The sequence below is a fragment of the Papaver somniferum genome, chromosome 7 (assembly GCF_003573695.1).
Source record: "Papaver somniferum cultivar HN1 chromosome 7, ASM357369v1, whole genome shotgun sequence".
NCBI lineage: Eukaryota > Viridiplantae > Streptophyta > Magnoliopsida > Ranunculales > Papaveraceae > Papaver > Papaver somniferum.
Window position 1 is genome coordinate 253059650 of NC_039364.1, and position 15893 is coordinate 253075542.

The window sequence follows — 15893 nt, forward strand, 5'->3', positions numbered from 1 at the left end:
GAGAGCCAAAAAATTCATTAAACTACCGACTATTACCAGTTTGTATCCAGGAAGATATGACCAACAATATTCGGCCGATAACCATCAAATATTTCTCCCGAATACTGTCGATGTTCTTGAGAAATGAAGAACACGACTACATTCGGAAGTAAAGGAGCATGAATATCGCCCGAATCTGGATAAATAACCGAAAACCCTAGAATTATTTTTTCTCGATTCGTCGAATTAAAGCGAAATAAACCCCAGAAATGATAGATTCTTACCTAATTGGGGCCATTTGACTTTGGAGTGGAAATTTTTTTTTTCTTCCACAATCGGAAGATAATACGAAACTGGAAGAAAAAGAGTTGAAATGAGTAGAATTGTTTTTGATTTGGTTTTTATACAGTTTTACCATAAGGGCATTTATGTAACTTCAATATCATATAGGGTACCCCTTAACTAGAGTCTTTGGCTGGGTATAAATTGATGGCCCCTAAATCCTTTGGGGTGGCCCCTAAAAACGCTAGGCAAAATATCTCTCGCTCAATTTTAATTCTGCGCCGTGGAATGACGAAATCGATGGTCGGATTCAACAGGCTCAACCTCTCGTCGATTTTCGAAAAGTTGCTTATATAGCTAAAACTATAATATAATCCAACGAAAAAAAATAAAATAATATAACCCAATGAAAAAGATATAATATGGAGATTTACTTAATTATTCAGTATCTAAATTTTATATTAATTAAAGATTTAATACCTAAACAATATAGAATTGAACATTAACCAAAAATACTAAGATAAATTCCTCAACCTTTTTAGAGTTTTGTTCATTTGTTTAATAAATCACAACAAAACATCCTGGAAGACGAGATTAGTTGCCTTTAAACCGTCTGATTTATCTTCAGGTAGCACAATTATTCGTCTTGCAGCGGTGCACCTTGTATTTAGAGCTGGCAAACGGGCGGGTCGGGGATGGCCCGTAACGGGTTACACAGGTTCGGGTTAACACGGGTCAAAGCCTGCGGGTTGATATTATTCACGGGTAGTCATTTGTTCAACCCGTGCCCGTAACGGGTAAAACCTGCAGGTTCACGGGTTAGCCCGTTTCTGGTGATTCAACTCGCCGGAAGCCGATTTCTGATCCATTTCCGGCCACATTCACAATTTCACACCAAAACTTAACAATACTCTTATAAATTATAAATTATATTTACAAAAAACACAATTACATTTTCATAAATTATATTTTCTGAAGGAACACAATTACAATTTCATAAATTATACTTACTGATCATTAGTAGTCTAATACTTCATCAGTAATCAGTATCATTTCAGTTGATTCAGTAACAGACTAACAGTGAAGTCTTGAAGTTGAACAAAGAAAAATACCCTTCAAGAGTAAGACAAGAAGTCTCCAAGACTCCAACAATAAAGATATTAACAACCACTTCCTGCACAAAATATATATTGTGGTTAATCAAAAAACAGTGACAACTATCAGATTCCAAAAAACATCTCCACTATATTTTCTATACAAAATTTGGAGACACTTTGATAGTTTGATAAGTAACTCCTGTCCAAAAAAACATTCTCATTTTCCATGTCTATCTTTGAATTGAGTTGCTCCAACTATTCAATAAGAATCTGTAATTTGAAGGAAAAATAAATGAAACAAAAAAGAAAACAAATCAAGTCAAAAATATGGAATTTGCATAATTACCCCGCTTTATATTGAAGAACGAAGAAGTACTATGCATACTAATTAGACGCATAAGAACTTACATCCCCATCCTCCACTGCCCCGTCCTCCACGACACCAAGTTCAAATCCTAACACATCTTCTCCACTGATTCCATTGTCCTCATCCAAATCTTCTTTTCCTATATGGATAAAAACAATCAAAGTTGTATATGAAATTTAGACATTCACCTAAATGGAAAATTAATGACTTATGCACCAACTGACCAGCAACAACAGTTACAACACCACTTAGTCAGACACACTTACCGATTCCATAAATCCAATCACGAGTAGTTATCACCGCCTCGGCATTTTCAGGTAATAAGGAACTGCGGAATCTATCAATTACCCTTCCACCAATGCTAAATGCAGATTCTGAAGCGACGGTTGAAATAGGAATTGACAAAATATCCCCCGCCATTCTTGAAAGTACTGGAAATCGATGTTCATGGGCCTTCCAATACATTAGGATATCAAATGTTTTATCTAAAGAACATCCATATTTCTCAGAAAGATAGAGATCCAACTCTGACAAGTCAGATTGCATATCACCACCACTTTCCTGTGTTGCAGCATATTCCTGCATGAAACAAGCAAGAAGTGAGTGCAGTTCTGTAGTGTAAGGTACTAGTTATGTTCTATGAAAAAATTACCAAACAACTTCAGAAACCCACTTGGTTAAAACAGAAAATAATACAAGACCACATGTACTTCATAAATAAAAAGTAATCTTTAAAATTACCTGGAGCCATTCACTTCCCGTGAGGGTAGAATTTCCACCATTTTGAAACAGCATATTCTGAGTTCCAGTGACATAAGCTCTTAAAATTACCTGGAGCCATTCTTTGCAGTTAACATCATCTGCCCTATGTCCTGAGAGTCACGCTTAAGGCACTTATGCCTTTTCATAGATGAAGTTCCACCTCTCTGGCTATCATATTTATATCCAATTCTACAAGCCTTGCACACTCCCTTCTTTGTTCCATCTTGACATTTAACGAGATCAAAATACTCCCACACATCAGATCTAAGTTTATGTTCTTTTTCAGCTGAAACGGGTGCAGTTGCACAACCAACAGTTGCAGAGTCATTCAAAGATTCTAGCATCTCAAGTTCTCAACATCATCATCCGCCGCACCGTCACTAATCACAACATCGTTGTAATGTTCTTGTACACTTGACATCCTAGAACCTGGATGAAGCCACAAAGAATAGGTCAAATACTCATAAATTAGTCATTACTTACTCCAATCTACATAAACATAAACTAGGGAATGAAAATGAAATATGCACAATCACATATTCACATTAAGGATGTCTCAAGCTACATAAACATAAACTAGGGAATGAAAATGAAACAACAACAGACTCCAATCGACCAGTCAATGCAAGCTTAATGTAATCCTGCAAACAGAAGCTCCCTAGCAAATCAAAGGTTGCAAACTTGCAATGTATGCAAAATATAGCGCTTGCAATCAAAATAATCATAATCACTATGATTTCAAACCAAAAAAAAGTCAAACAAAGACATTCAAGATCATTCAGAATTCTAATCGACCAATATCAATACACATGAAAGGCGGATGAAATAAAGATCATTTCACAGTCTGATCTAAAAGGATTGTACATAAACAGACAGGGCCTTGTATATACGAATGGAGTCATGGACCGATCAACAAAGAAAAAAATAAGCTAACCAAAAAAAAGTGGACGAAAACATAAGAACAAGTTGAAGAAAGGATTGTTCATGAATAAGTATTAGTGGAAACAGAACTATCCCAATACTAAGTGAAACATCCAATACCTACGTATTTTGTTCATAAGTTGCGTCCTTGGATGTGTATTACTGCTTCTAATTGGGCTAAAAATATTTTATCAAACCTTAAGGCTTGGATTTCTTAAACCAACCATAAACTAGTTCATATGTATTGCACCACATTACCTACAGTTTAACCATGTCATAGCATAACTACTAAAAAGAGAGTAAATTAGGTGAATGCATACAGAAAAATTAAATACCTACGGCAACTATACTCACCAAATTTGCGCCAAGAGTGTGAAACAAAACAAGCCCGAACAACATCAGCTGGTTCATACAAAATTACAAATAATATAAAACTTTCAATGATAAGTCACGGTTGAGCAACTGTAGAAAATCCACAGAGACAGACCCTGAATGATATTTAAACAAAAAGTAAGCAATGAAACTCTAACTCAAATTACAGGATTGAACTAAATTGGCTTGGCAGCATTAAAGATGCTCCAGAACATTACATATCGTCACTCAACTTGTACAGTACAAGAAAAGTAAAACTATTTAACCAAAAAATTAAAAATTAAAAAAAACAGGCCACGTTACATACAAAATACCCAATTTAGAGTACAGAAATACCTCCTAAATTACAACTACTACAGGAGACTTCATTTGCATCCATTGGCTACAGGCATATATGATCTGTTTAGCCAATTTAACATCAAACTTAGATCCTGACAAAGATAAAGCAAAGATCAATCTGATCTATGAGAACTGTCTCATGTGTGTCCAACTGTCCATAAATGTCTAAACAATGCTAATCTGGATCAGTAATTTATGGTCAGCAGACTCCATAAACATGATCTATAAGTCTCTCTTTTACAGTCTACAGTCTACACATAATAAGAGTGATGATGATTACCAGAGAAAGATTTGTGAAGTTGCTTATACCTGTAACCTGAAGATCTTTGAGAAATTACTGCACCTGGAGGCTGGAGGTCTTCGACAGAATCCACACAATATCAAAAAGAAAGGAACTTCAATTAAAACCTTAGCAGAGAAATTGAAGAAAGGAGTTACTGGACAATCTATCAAGAAATTAACCTCTAAGGCTCTAACAATTCAAATAGAATCAAAGTGATGGAGAAATTCAAATGACCTGAAGATTAATCTGCACCTGAAGGACTTCTACATTCAAAAAAAAAAAAATTAAATTCAAACCCTAACATCCAAAAAATTGAAAACAAAACAAAAATAAATCAACTTTCGAAAACCATAACATTACCTGATGAGAATTGAAATCAAATTTGAAGAAAGGGGATTTTGATTTTTGAAGATACGAAGAGAAATAGGGTATGAGAAAAGGGGTTTATAGATTTTCCAGTTCCCCTATTTCACTTTCAGTCTTTCTCCCACGAGCCCCGCTTGCTTACACAGAGAACTAGAGAATACTCAACAGTCAAACGACTCTCAAATCCTTCAAGATCGAAGTAGTAGAAGACGCAGAAGAAGAAAGAACTTCGTCTGTGAAGTGAGGCTGCCGCTTGCGGACGAAGAAGACGAAGCAACCATGGTTTTTTTCTTTTTATACCATGGCTGCATGACAGATAGCCAGGATAGGAGACACGTATGTGAGTTAGTGACACCCGACAAAAATGAACTGCGGGTTAACGGGTTAACCCGTGATTGTACGGTCCGGTCCGGGTTAACCCGTTTATTGACGGGTCACCATTTCTCCAACCCGAACCCGGCTTGTTTTGTAACCAGCCGGTCCAAGTTCGGGTTTTTACGGTCCGGGCACGGGTCAACCCGCGGGTTTCAACTTGTTTGCCAGCTCTAACCTTGACAAAGCAACGTAGAGTTGGCCGTGACAAAACACAGGTGTCTTCAAGTCAATGCCAACGTGTTGTACCGACTGTCCTTGAGATTTCTTGATCGTCATTGCATATGCAGACCGAATCGGAAACTGGCGTCTCAACATATTTATGTTCAACTCTGAAATATTGGGCTGGAATGATATGCTAGGCAACATCACTTTTTCTCCGATCTTTCTCTTCTTTCCCGTCACAATTTTTGCTTGTATAAGATACTTCCCGCAGTGCGTCACCAACAACCTTCTTCCATTGCAAAGTCCCTCCAAGGGAGCGAGATTTCTCATCAAAATTATCGGACAACCAACTTTGAGTTGTAGTTTGAATAAAGGCATTCCTTGAGGGTTTAGATTTTGCAGAAATTCATTGCTTATAGGTGGTATCCTACCACTTTCGTCGGGAGTCAACATATCAACTGCTAGATATGTGTGTGTATCTCCGTCCAAAAAATTAAGTGCCTCGACATTAATTTCATTAACATCATCATTGCGTGCCGTGAGAATCATTTTGTTAGTTAGTTCCTCCTTCGAAACTTGTTCGTAACACTCCTCATCCCCTCTCCAGATTTGTGTTTTTGTGAGGCAGGGATAGAGCTTTGTTATTAGCTCTCTTCTGTTTTTACATACATTCACAGCCGATGGCAGATAAACTTTGTCAACTGGTTCGGAACCGACCTGCAAAACGTAAAATAAGATAAGAAGTTTAAGTCGTTGTGTTAATATAAGCTAATTTCCAACTATAATCTATCATGGTTACCTGAGGTACTAGCACCAATTACCCGAATCTAAGATGTACGGAGAGACAAGAAAGATAATTACCTTGAGTAGGAAATCCGCGTACGCTCGATTTTCCGGTTCTTGCATATCCAGCCGCATATTCTTGGTGAGTGTCAAAACTTTTTTTTTTTTGATAAGTCAAAAATTGTATTAATAGATAACAAAATATACAAGAGACGTTTATAAGAAAAGAGGCAAAAGCCCCAAAAACTTATAAACTATTTGAATCTATAATAAGCAACATGAGGTTTTTCAACTGAAATTAAAAACTGAGGTCTTCCATCAAAATGAACACCAACTTCATTGTCAAGGAAACATCCTCTTTTTTCCATGATATCCGCTGAAAAATTAGCTTCCCGAAAAGTGTGAATAAATCTAATGGCCTCATAGAATTGATTAATCGTTAACCATCTTGGTCTTGCGAACCAGGGTAAGCTGTTACTTGTAAATGCTGCCACTACACTAGCCGAATACGATCTGATGCAAATGCGTCGAAATCCCCATCTAGTAGCCCATTCCAGACCCACAAGAATACCATAAAGTTCAGCTAAGTAATTGGTCGTGATACCCAGCCCAATGGACATAGCACCAATGACATTACATCTTGCATGCCTAGAAACAACTCCAGCACCCGCTATGCCTGGACTGCCTCTTGCTGCTCCATCGCAACACAGTTGCAATTCATAACAGTCAGGCGGTTGCCAATAACATTCCATCGGCTGAACAAACTTCACACTCCTATGTTTTACACGAAAATAATTCAGCAGAATAACATCATCAGGATAGTTGCGCACGTGTCCTTTGAGACGAATCAAATAGTCTTGAATAAGATTCAAAACACGCTTGAAGAAGACGCTCCAGTTCGCTTGCTTCTGCTCGAAAACAGCTTTGTTTTTGACTGCCCAGAGTTCCGATCTGATCACCATGTTTGCCAGAAGCCACAGGTCACGAATCATTCGACTCCTACTCCGAGAATCCTTGTAAGAAACCATAAGATTAACGTTAGCAGGAATACCAAAAACAGAAGATATCCAATTCCAATCACGAGCAACAAAGCTGCACTGAAAGAGAACATGGTCCAGAGTTTTTTCCGTCACTCCACAAAGAGAGCATTTGTTTGCAAGCTGTATCTTGAATCTATCTCTGATGAGGTCATAAGTTGCGCAAGCTTTTCGCAAGAACTTCCAATTTTGAGCAGTTAAAGTGGGATGAATTTCTTTTCTCCAGATAAGTGACGCACCCTCCAGCATGCCATATCTCTGCCGAATCAATTCTTTGGCTGAACTATCAGTGAAATCTCCTTTGTATTCCGACATCCAAATACGAGTATCCGACCCTCCAACTGGATTTGGAAGCTGATTGACATCTAGATTCGCAGCTAGCAAAATATTCAAATGGACTTCAGGGATCATCCATTGATTGTCGATCAACATATCACTCACCAAAATAGTTCTGTCAAGAGAAAAATCATTAAGAATATCCGCAACACTCCTATTACCGTGCCATGCATCATAGTAAAGAGAAGTAGATCGACCATATCCCAGCTGAACCTTAGTGTTAGCATCAACCAAATAGTGCACCTTCTGAATACTAGGAAGGATAGAAGATTTAACACTATATTGTTTGATATGACCATTTCTCCCAAGGAACTTAGCTCGTCGAAAACCATCCCATTTCTTATTCGAAGTACGAATATTCCACCAAAGCTTCATGAGAAGAGTTGTATTCATAGTAGCCATACGAGTTAAACAAAGGCCCCTCTCCTCAAAAGGGCAACAGATTTTATCGAAAGCAACTACAACAGCTCGGCTAACATTTGAATTTCCAGACCATATAAAGTTACGAATTGCTCTTTCACATTGAATAATGAACTTTCTTGGCCACCGATAGATAGCCATATTGTGAATAGAATAGCTGGAAATGACAGATTTAACCATAACAATACGGTCATTAAAAGATAAATGTCTTCCCTTCCAACCAGCCAACTGAGCTTTAATCTTCTCAACAACATTAGCAATGTGGTGATATTTTACCGAGCCTGGCATAATTTGAACTCCCAAGTAACGGTCAGAAAAAGTAGCAACACTCATCCCTAAATAATCAGCAAGATAAGTTCTTCTAGACAAAGAACCTCCACCATAATATATCTTACTCTTTTGACGACACACAGTTTGTCCAGAAGCGCGTTGGTATTTACCCAATAAGTCCACCAGGTTTTGAAGACTTTTTAGGTTTCCCTTGCAAAAAATCATAATGTCGTCAGCAAAGAAAAGATGAGTAGGAGAAAAGCTACCTCTTGTAACCATATGGTTCATTTTCTTCTCACTAAACAACTTCGTAATATTTCTGCTAAGCACGTCTTCAATCAGCACAAATAACAAAGGAGAAAGAGGATCTCCTTGACGCAAGCCTCTATTAATTTTGAAATAGCCTTCAGGATTTCCATTCAGAAGAATAGAGATTCTAGCAGAATTAAGGATATTAAAAATCCAAGAACACCACTGCTCAGAAAAACCATATCTACGAAAAACTTCTAATACAAATGACCAACTCACCGTATCAAAAGCTTGAGATATATTAAGTTTTAGACCAATGTTACCATCCTTACGTTTTATATGAAGCTCATTGACCATCTCAGATGCCAGGCTTATATTTTCATGGATGTTACGGCCTTTCATAAACGCCACCTGCTCCTCAGAAACCAGCTTGTCCAAAACACTACCAAGTCTAGTAGCTAAGATCTTAGTAAAAATTTTGAAGAAAAAATTACTAAGCCCAATCGGACGAAAATTACGAAGATTATTAGCCCCTCTTACCTTATCTAGAAGTATGATAAAGCTAGAATTTACACCATTCGGAATATGACCAGTACCCCAACAATGTATCACAGCCTTAACCAAATCATCTTGGATAATATCCCAACAATGGCGATAAAAACACCCTGAAAATCCATCCGGACCCGGAGCACTGTCAGCTCCTAAATCAAAAACTGCCTGCTTGATTTCTTCATGAGTAGGAATATTGTCCATAGCAAGACTCTCCTCAGAAGTAATGGAATCATGAGAATAATCAAATAAATCCATATCATAGTCCAATTCCTGGCCATTAAATTTCGCTTCATAATACTGCACCACATGGTCACACAACTGATCTTAATCTGTAATATTAACGCCATTGGTATCCACTAACTCAGAAATAGTGTTGGATCTCCTTCGGATGCGAATGCTATTGTGAAAGAAAGTGGAGTTACGTGATCCCTTAGTAAGCCACTGATTTCTAGACTTTTTTCTTAAGCATGGTGTTATGTTGTAGCCTAGTTTCACCAAGAGAATTCATAGCATCCTTCATAATATTGAGTTTAGCAACATCAGTTGGATCTTCATCTTAGATGCGCGCCGCAGTTTCGAATCTCAACTGATCCTGTTTAAGACGCATGTGAATGTTTCCAAAAACCAGCAAATTCCGTTCCTGCATAACCCCTTTCAACCTCTTCAACTTGTACGGAAAAATAAAATCAGGATCGCAATGAACAGGCATATTCCAACAGTCCTGAACCATACGAAGGAAATTTGTATGCAGAAACCACATTTTTTGTATATGAAAAGGAGCTCTTTTAGGATGAGAAACCACAAAAGGATAACCCAACAAAGTAGAATGATCTGATATTTCTCTAGGGAGAGCTTTACAGCGCCAGTTTTCAAACTTTGCCAACCAAGCATAATTAATAATTGCTCTATCGAGTTTGCTCAAAATTCTGTCAGAACCCGATTGTCGATTAGTCCAAGTGAACTTAATACCCATAGAATCAGCTTCGAAAAGATTGTTATCATCCATCCAGTCACTAAACTCATCGATAGCCGAGGTCCTAGGCTCAAGACCTCCCTTCTTATCATTAAGACGCAAAATACAATTAAAATCTCCCATGACCATCCAGGGAGTGCTTGTATCTTGCAAATTAAGCTGATGCCAAAGACTTCTACGTGTAGTTTGAACATAACTAGCATGCACAAATGAGATATGAACTCCCTCAACCTCAATAGTAATTGCTTGTTTACTCATATTCACTACAACATGATTTATTTCATTCAAAAAGAAAACCCAAAGATTTGCAATACTGGAAAATGAAGAATTATGAATAATATCTGGAGACTAACCTTCCATATGAAGTCTCCTTCTAAAGCTGGAAGAACACGCAACCTTTGGTTCAGCAAGACAAAAAATTTCCGGCTTGAAATCTCTTATTAAATCTCTAATCTTACACTGTGTTGACTCACGCGCAACACCGTTTATATTCCAAAACAAAACCCGCATAATTAAACTTTGGGTGTTTGAGTTTTATTTAGCTTAGCTGTTTTAGCTTGATTATTGGAAGGATTGAGGCCTGGAGAAGAACCCCGATGAGCACGAATTCCCAACTGTGAAATCTCTTCATTGTCAGTCAGAGAGTCCATACCCTGTAAATAATTTAGTTTTGCTTGTAGAGCTAATATCTGACGATGTTTTGCTTGTCTAGCTGTCTCATCAACCTGACCAACCATAGTTTTATTGCCACTACTGTCACCTAACAAATGAAACCGATTATGAGAGATGTATTCCGAGCTTTCTTCAAGAGCATCACACAAAGGTGTCGACGAAGATGTAGCTAAATTCCTATCAGCATGAAGAATTCTAGTTCTAGCCAATTCGATATTCCCATCTGACTTAGTGTTCACGACAGAAGTACTCAACGACCTTGCGTTACTAACTAAAACTGAATGCGACAGAATGGCCTGCTTTTTTTTCTCAAACTCAGCAGAAGCCAAGCGCAATGCAGCTTCAGATTTTGCAAATTCATCTTGCAACTGTTGTTCCAACTCAACAACGTCTTTAATGCTCACAACTTCAGCAACTTCAGAGGATATTGACGAACCAATCCCAGCTTGAACAGTCACTTCAAGAACAAAAGGAATTTTAGGAGCATTCTTTTCCTTCTTTATTCTTCTAGCTTCCTGCCATTCGCCAACCTTAGAGTCAGAACCCTGGTGATTTTGAGGAGGGTACAATGAGTTGTGTTGAGCTGTTATCGGTTTTATTAGGATTCTTCTTCTTCTTGTGACATTCAGAGTCAGAATGACCTAAAATAACACATTTCGAGCAAAACTTTGGCTTTTTAAGTATCTCAAAATTTTGCCAGAACTCCATACCTCCAACTGTGACATGGATACCATCAGTATCTAGCTCATCGAAATCAAAGTCAATGAGTACCGAAGCGAAGTGACCATATTCATGTTCCAGCGTACGTTTATCCACCACTACCGGATTACCCAAAGCTTTACCCATATCCAGAAGAGTTTTTTCAATCCAAAACTCCATAGGTAAACCCGGGAATTTAACCCAACATGCAGCACGAGAAGATCTCTGCTTGTCCGGATCGAAACTAGGGTACCATTCCATGAGAGTTAGGGTTTGTTGAGCAACAATCCATTTTTCAGCTTCTAAAATCATTGTTTTATCGTCTTGTGCATGTAACTTGATAATGAAGAAACCTCTATTCAGAGGGACAAACTGAATACGGTCATCACCCAATTTCCATTGGAGTTGAAGATTTTTCTTCACATCTGAAAAAATAAGATCTTTAAAATACAGTCTACCAATAAGACTGGACTTCCAAATCGCGCATCCTTCTAAGTAGTGCTCTTCCGGTATAACAACAGCAAGCTTACCCTCTTTAGTAGTAGGGTTTGGTAACGTAGAGAGATCAACAACGATTTTTGGTGGTAGGTTTTTTCCTTTGAGACGATCTGCATAGGTTAATTTCTTAGCATCTTGGGATGGATCAGGAAGATCCCCCATCGCGAATCACCAGCAAGTGATCGAGATTGATAAAATTGAAAAGTTTGAAAACAAATCCTTAAAAAAATCGCCAGAGCCAAAAAATTTAGGAGAGAGAAAAACCGAAAATGTGGAGTCAAAAGCTTTATGCTATCCCATAAATAAGATCTCCGTATGCACGCCCCCACTATTTCTGCTCGGCCTCCATTCGGTATCACTGGCAAAGTCTGCCCGAAGTCTCCTCCCATAACGACAGTCACACCTCCGAAGTCATCTTTCTTATTTTCATAAATATCTTGGAGCAACCTGTTTACCGCCTCAATACAATGCCTATGCTGCATCGGCACCTCATCCCATATAATCAAAGTCGCCTGTTTTATAAATTCAGCTTCTTCCTTTTGTTTAGCTATTGAACAAATGCTGGTGCTTGTTATATCTATAGGAATTCTGAATGTTGAATGTGCAGTACGGCCTCCCTCCAAAAATAAGGAAGTTATTCCTGGTACATGTAAATAAATGCAATTTAATAATCAAAATTAGATCAATATAATAAATAATTTATAAATATAGAATATTAAGCAATGGGATATATTTACCGGACAATGCAACAGTCAAAACAATCTCTCCCTTCAAACGGCAGCTCGCAGCAATGGCGTTGTAGAAAAATGTCTTTCTTGTCCCTGCACTACCATTCAGAAAGAATTTAGACCCGTCTCTTCGCTCCATGGATTCTGTCACTGTCTTGAAAGCCGCAAGTTGCTCCTCATTCAATTTATCAATATTCTGCTTAAGATGATCCGTATCTATTTCTGCCTTCATTTGCATATGCTCGCGTATGTAACGGTTTCCATAAAGATTATCCCAATCAATCTCAGACTTAGGCATCGAGCAGAAATGCGCCATCTCCTTCCCTCCATCATGCAGCAATTTATCAATCAGCTAAAGTCCGTAGTCTTCAATCTGCTCATCTGTTGGTTCTAGGATGCCATACTTTCTTTTAATAACGTGATGTAAATCATCGGAGATATGCATCTTGAATTCTTTCCATAACAATTCTGGTTCAGCTGGATTGTCATCCGACAGAATTATCTTAAAGAGGTTTCTCATCTGGCTTCCTACCTGAGCAGTTGATGCCTCCCTCAAACAATTTACAAATTCACCGTCGCTCTCTAATAACCCAAGCTCAACGCAGGCTTTTTTGTAGGTTGGATGTAGCACGACATTCACAGTCCTCAGATGTTCGAACGACCTGGCGCCCTCCACAACAGTCAATAGCAATCTCAAGTAGAACAATTCCCTAGCATTCGGAGAGACAAAGTACATCCTAGCTATCGCAAACCGTTGTTTACTTACTTCCCATTTAGATTTATCTGTTTTCCACACCATATGCTGCGGAAATTATTGATACGTGTATGCAGGGGCATCGGGATTCTCATCATAGTACTCAAAGTATGCCATCAGTTTAGATTTATAATTCTCAGCTGTCTGTGTCACTCCTTCGGTCGATGCTTCAGATTCATATACAATTCTCTGCATACCTTTAAGGTGTATTGCCAACCTTTTTACGTGGGGCAATTCCTTGTGCATACGGTACCCAAACAGATGCCAAACAGCTTCTGTGGGACCTATGTACCTTGCGTCTATGTATATTTGTATCTCATCAGCCGATCCAACTACAAATGTTGTTTTGTCATACCCCTTGTTGATGTACTTGACCTCCCTTATCCTTGCACATACCTCGACGTTTATATGACAATTAAACATCCGCAACAAATGCGGGTTGTAAGGTACAACATCAATGTTGGTTGCCTTACGCCCACCGCGAACAACCACCTCTACGCCGTTATTCCTGCGACGATAAACCGGATACCCACCTTCGTCCAAGCAAGTCGTATCGTCATAGCTCTTTGGATAGTGTTTGGTGCATTTTCCTTTTTTCATGCAAGGCGATTCTTTATTCCTGTCACCACGGGTCCGTGGACCATGCATTTTCTAACCGTATCAAACAGGACCGAGTCACTCTGCTCGTCTGGAAATTCAGCCGACACGTATCTATCTACCTGGTCAACTGTACGTATTTTCTGCGACTTCTCAAGATATATAAGTGCATGCATATGAGGCAATCCACGCTTCTGAAACTCAATGGTATACACATACCCGACCACATCCCCAAACACCTTCTTTTCAACTATCTCATCCATCAACGCCTTTCTTTTCATCTCAAATACTTGCGCAACTAAATCTGGACGGTCAGATGCAGTCTGGTGAGGATAAAGTGCTTCTTGTATCTCTGTCCAGTTTGGATTCAACGTCATGGTAAGAAAGATATCCGGATGATGATAATAGCGTGTTATTACCATGGAGTCCTGATAGATCTCATGCATCTTCCTTGGTCATCCAACATGCGTAGACGGTGTACCCCCCTGATCCGGTGATATCCCATCCTCCTTCATCTTGATTATTGAACTGTAATTATCCGCACGCAGCTTATCCTAATTGAACCTTATCCAACCTAAACGGTTCTGTTCGGTCGAAGCCCATGCATCCACCACGAATTCCTTGAAAAGTTTATCCCCCCTAAGAATAGTAGAGTATTCCAACACGCGAGGAAATAGATAATAACTATAAAATCCATCAGGGATAGACTTTTATCTCCAAAATCTTTAATGCTTTCCTCCCAGAGAGTTAATTCGCAGCTCCAATCCATCTCACCGTAAGGAAAGAACAACACATAATGCAGCGGCAGATAAAGAGGATGACGTTCAGTTATCCTAGTCCATTTGTGCCCCTCTTTCAGGTGTAATATAATATCGCGAGTTCTTTGTATGTCATCTTCCTTTTCAGGTACGATAACCGACACTTCCTCCACAATCGGGGCGTTGTACCTTCGCTGGTCGGATTCTGAATTAAAATGCAAAGATACCTCTACTTTTTTACCGGGTTCTTCTGGTATGCTCTCCAGTATCTCTTTCTCCTGAACGTACTTGGGATAGAGTCTATTTCTAGCTCTCAACGTATCTTGTATAATACATAGCACTTCACGTTCTGATTTGGGATTGTTCAGTTCTCGTATTTCCAACGCTTTCTCAGGATCATAAAAGAATAGATGTGAATAGCTTGCCTTATTCTCCTCCGCAGGTACCAAACTACTGCTATAATGTCGCAGCTCTCCATGTATTGAAAAATTTTCAGGACCACCTCCCTTTTTATCTCTATTGTCATACTCGCACCCGAGACTTGTAAAGGCGTTGGCGAAATTATATCTCCTTAAATTTTTCTTGAACATCTTTGAACTACTGTCATCCCCTTCGAACAGTTCCCTTATTGCCGGAGGAGGCTCACGAAGATCCGGAAATCTAACTTTTCCCCTGCGGCAGCATCTAGTAAAAACATGATTTTTCAAAGAGGAATCGCTCGTTCTCTCGTCGATCCAGTGCAAAGTGCCGCACCAATTACACTTATGTTCCATCTTCCCCAGATAATGTCGGCCGAACTCATCAAACCCTTTGCGTCTTTTTGTAGCTCTTTTAGCAGAGGCTAAAAGCACCGGAGTTTGTTTCATAAGTTCGTCATCATCTGATGCGTAGTAATCACTGTAATCGTCAGATGGTGTATCAGGAGGCGGAATAGACCTGTTCAAAAGAAAAGCCACATCAAATATAGCTACATCTCTGTCTAAAGTTTAAAAAGTTAATTTGAGCCATAAAATTAATGCAAGGACATATCATCGTCGTTTTCTTGGGAGTCCTTTTTTGAATTCACATGTATATTCAGAACCTCATCTTCCATCCCCAACTGCGATAAGAAATTAATCGTCGAAACCAATAACTACGATTAAAATTGCACCAAAAAGAAAATATAATCTAAGCTAAATCAGAACATCAAAGTATTGTCTTGGATAACATATCTTTAGTTATTTAGTTATATCATTATTTACCTGGTCACCACATGCAGCATC

The 15893-nt window shown here is 38.7% G+C and overlaps 4 protein-coding genes across 4 annotated transcripts; all 4 read right to left on the reverse strand.

Annotated features, from left to right (window-relative positions):
- Window positions 1–5281: 5281 nt before the first annotated feature.
- On the reverse strand, window positions 5282–6223 carry LOC113296350 (ATP-dependent DNA helicase PIF1-like). The gene is made up of 2 exons (XM_026544656.1): window positions 6167–6223; window positions 5282–6022 (listed from the first exon to the last, which is right to left on the reverse strand). The coding sequence occupies exons 1-2, from the start codon at window positions 6221–6223 to the stop codon at window positions 5282–5284; spliced, it is 798 nt and encodes a 265-aa protein (XP_026400441.1).
- A 119-nt stretch (window positions 6224–6342) lies between these two features.
- On the reverse strand, window positions 6343–10435 carry LOC113296351. The gene is made up of 3 exons (XM_026544657.1): window positions 10279–10435; window positions 9578–10188; window positions 6343–9249 (listed from the first exon to the last, which is right to left on the reverse strand). The coding sequence occupies exons 1-3, from the start codon at window positions 10433–10435 to the stop codon at window positions 6343–6345; spliced, it is 3675 nt and encodes a 1224-aa protein (XP_026400442.1).
- A 2-nt stretch (window positions 10436–10437) lies between these two features.
- LOC113296352 lies at window positions 10438–11956 on the reverse strand. Its single transcript, XM_026544658.1, has 2 exons — window positions 11165–11956; window positions 10438–11112 (listed from the first exon to the last, which is right to left on the reverse strand). Exons 1-2 carry the CDS (start codon window positions 11954–11956, stop codon window positions 10438–10440), a joined length of 1467 nt encoding a protein of 488 aa, XP_026400443.1.
- A 6-nt stretch (window positions 11957–11962) lies between these two features.
- Window positions 11963–12838, reverse strand: LOC113296353 (ATP-dependent DNA helicase pif1-like). The gene is made up of 3 exons (XM_026544660.1): window positions 12532–12838; window positions 12124–12434; window positions 11963–12013 (listed from the first exon to the last, which is right to left on the reverse strand). The coding sequence occupies exons 1-3, from the start codon at window positions 12836–12838 to the stop codon at window positions 11963–11965; spliced, it is 669 nt and encodes a 222-aa protein (XP_026400445.1).
- Window positions 12839–15893: the final 3055 nt, after the last annotated feature.

Bases quoted from the DNA above. Each gene is read 5' to 3' on its own strand.
- LOC113296350 (XM_026544656.1), bottom strand. From the start codon at position 6,223: ATGCGGCTGGATATGCAAGAACCGGAAAATCGAGCGTACGCGGATTTC. The intron at 6,023-6,166 runs GTAATTATCTTT...TACGTTTTGCAG, and splicing joins ACGCGGATTTCCTACTCAAG to GTCGGTTCCGAACCAGTTGA.
- LOC113296351 (XM_026544657.1), bottom strand. From the start codon at position 10,435: ATGCGGGTTTTGTTTTGGAATATAAACGGTGTTGCGCGTGAGTCAACA. The intron at 10,189-10,278 runs GTTAGTCTCCAG...ATCATGTTGTAG, and splicing joins AAGGAGACTTCATATGGAAG to TGAATATGAGTAAACAAGCA. The intron at 9,250-9,577 runs GTTTTTGGAAAC...CATGTGGTGCAG, and splicing joins TGCAGGAACGGAATTTGCTG to TATTATGAAGCGAAATTTAA.
- LOC113296352 (XM_026544658.1), bottom strand. From the start codon at position 11,956: ATGGGGGATCTTCCTGATCCATCCCAAGATGCTAAGAAATTAACCTAT. The intron at 11,113-11,164 runs GTACCCTCCTCA...GGCGAATGGCAG, and splicing joins ACAGCTCAACACAACTCATT to GAAGCTAGAAGAATAAAGAA.
- LOC113296353 (XM_026544660.1), bottom strand. From the start codon at position 12,838: ATGGCGCATTTCTGCTCGATGCCTAAGTCTGAGATTGATTGGGATAAT. The intron at 12,435-12,531 runs GTAAATATATCC...TACATGTACCAG, and splicing joins TTTGACTGTTGCATTGTCCG to GAATAACTTCCTTATTTTTG. The intron at 12,014-12,123 runs GTGGGGGCGTGC...GATTTTTTTAAG, and splicing joins ATGGAGGCCGAGCAGAAATA to GATTTGTTTTCAAACTTTTC.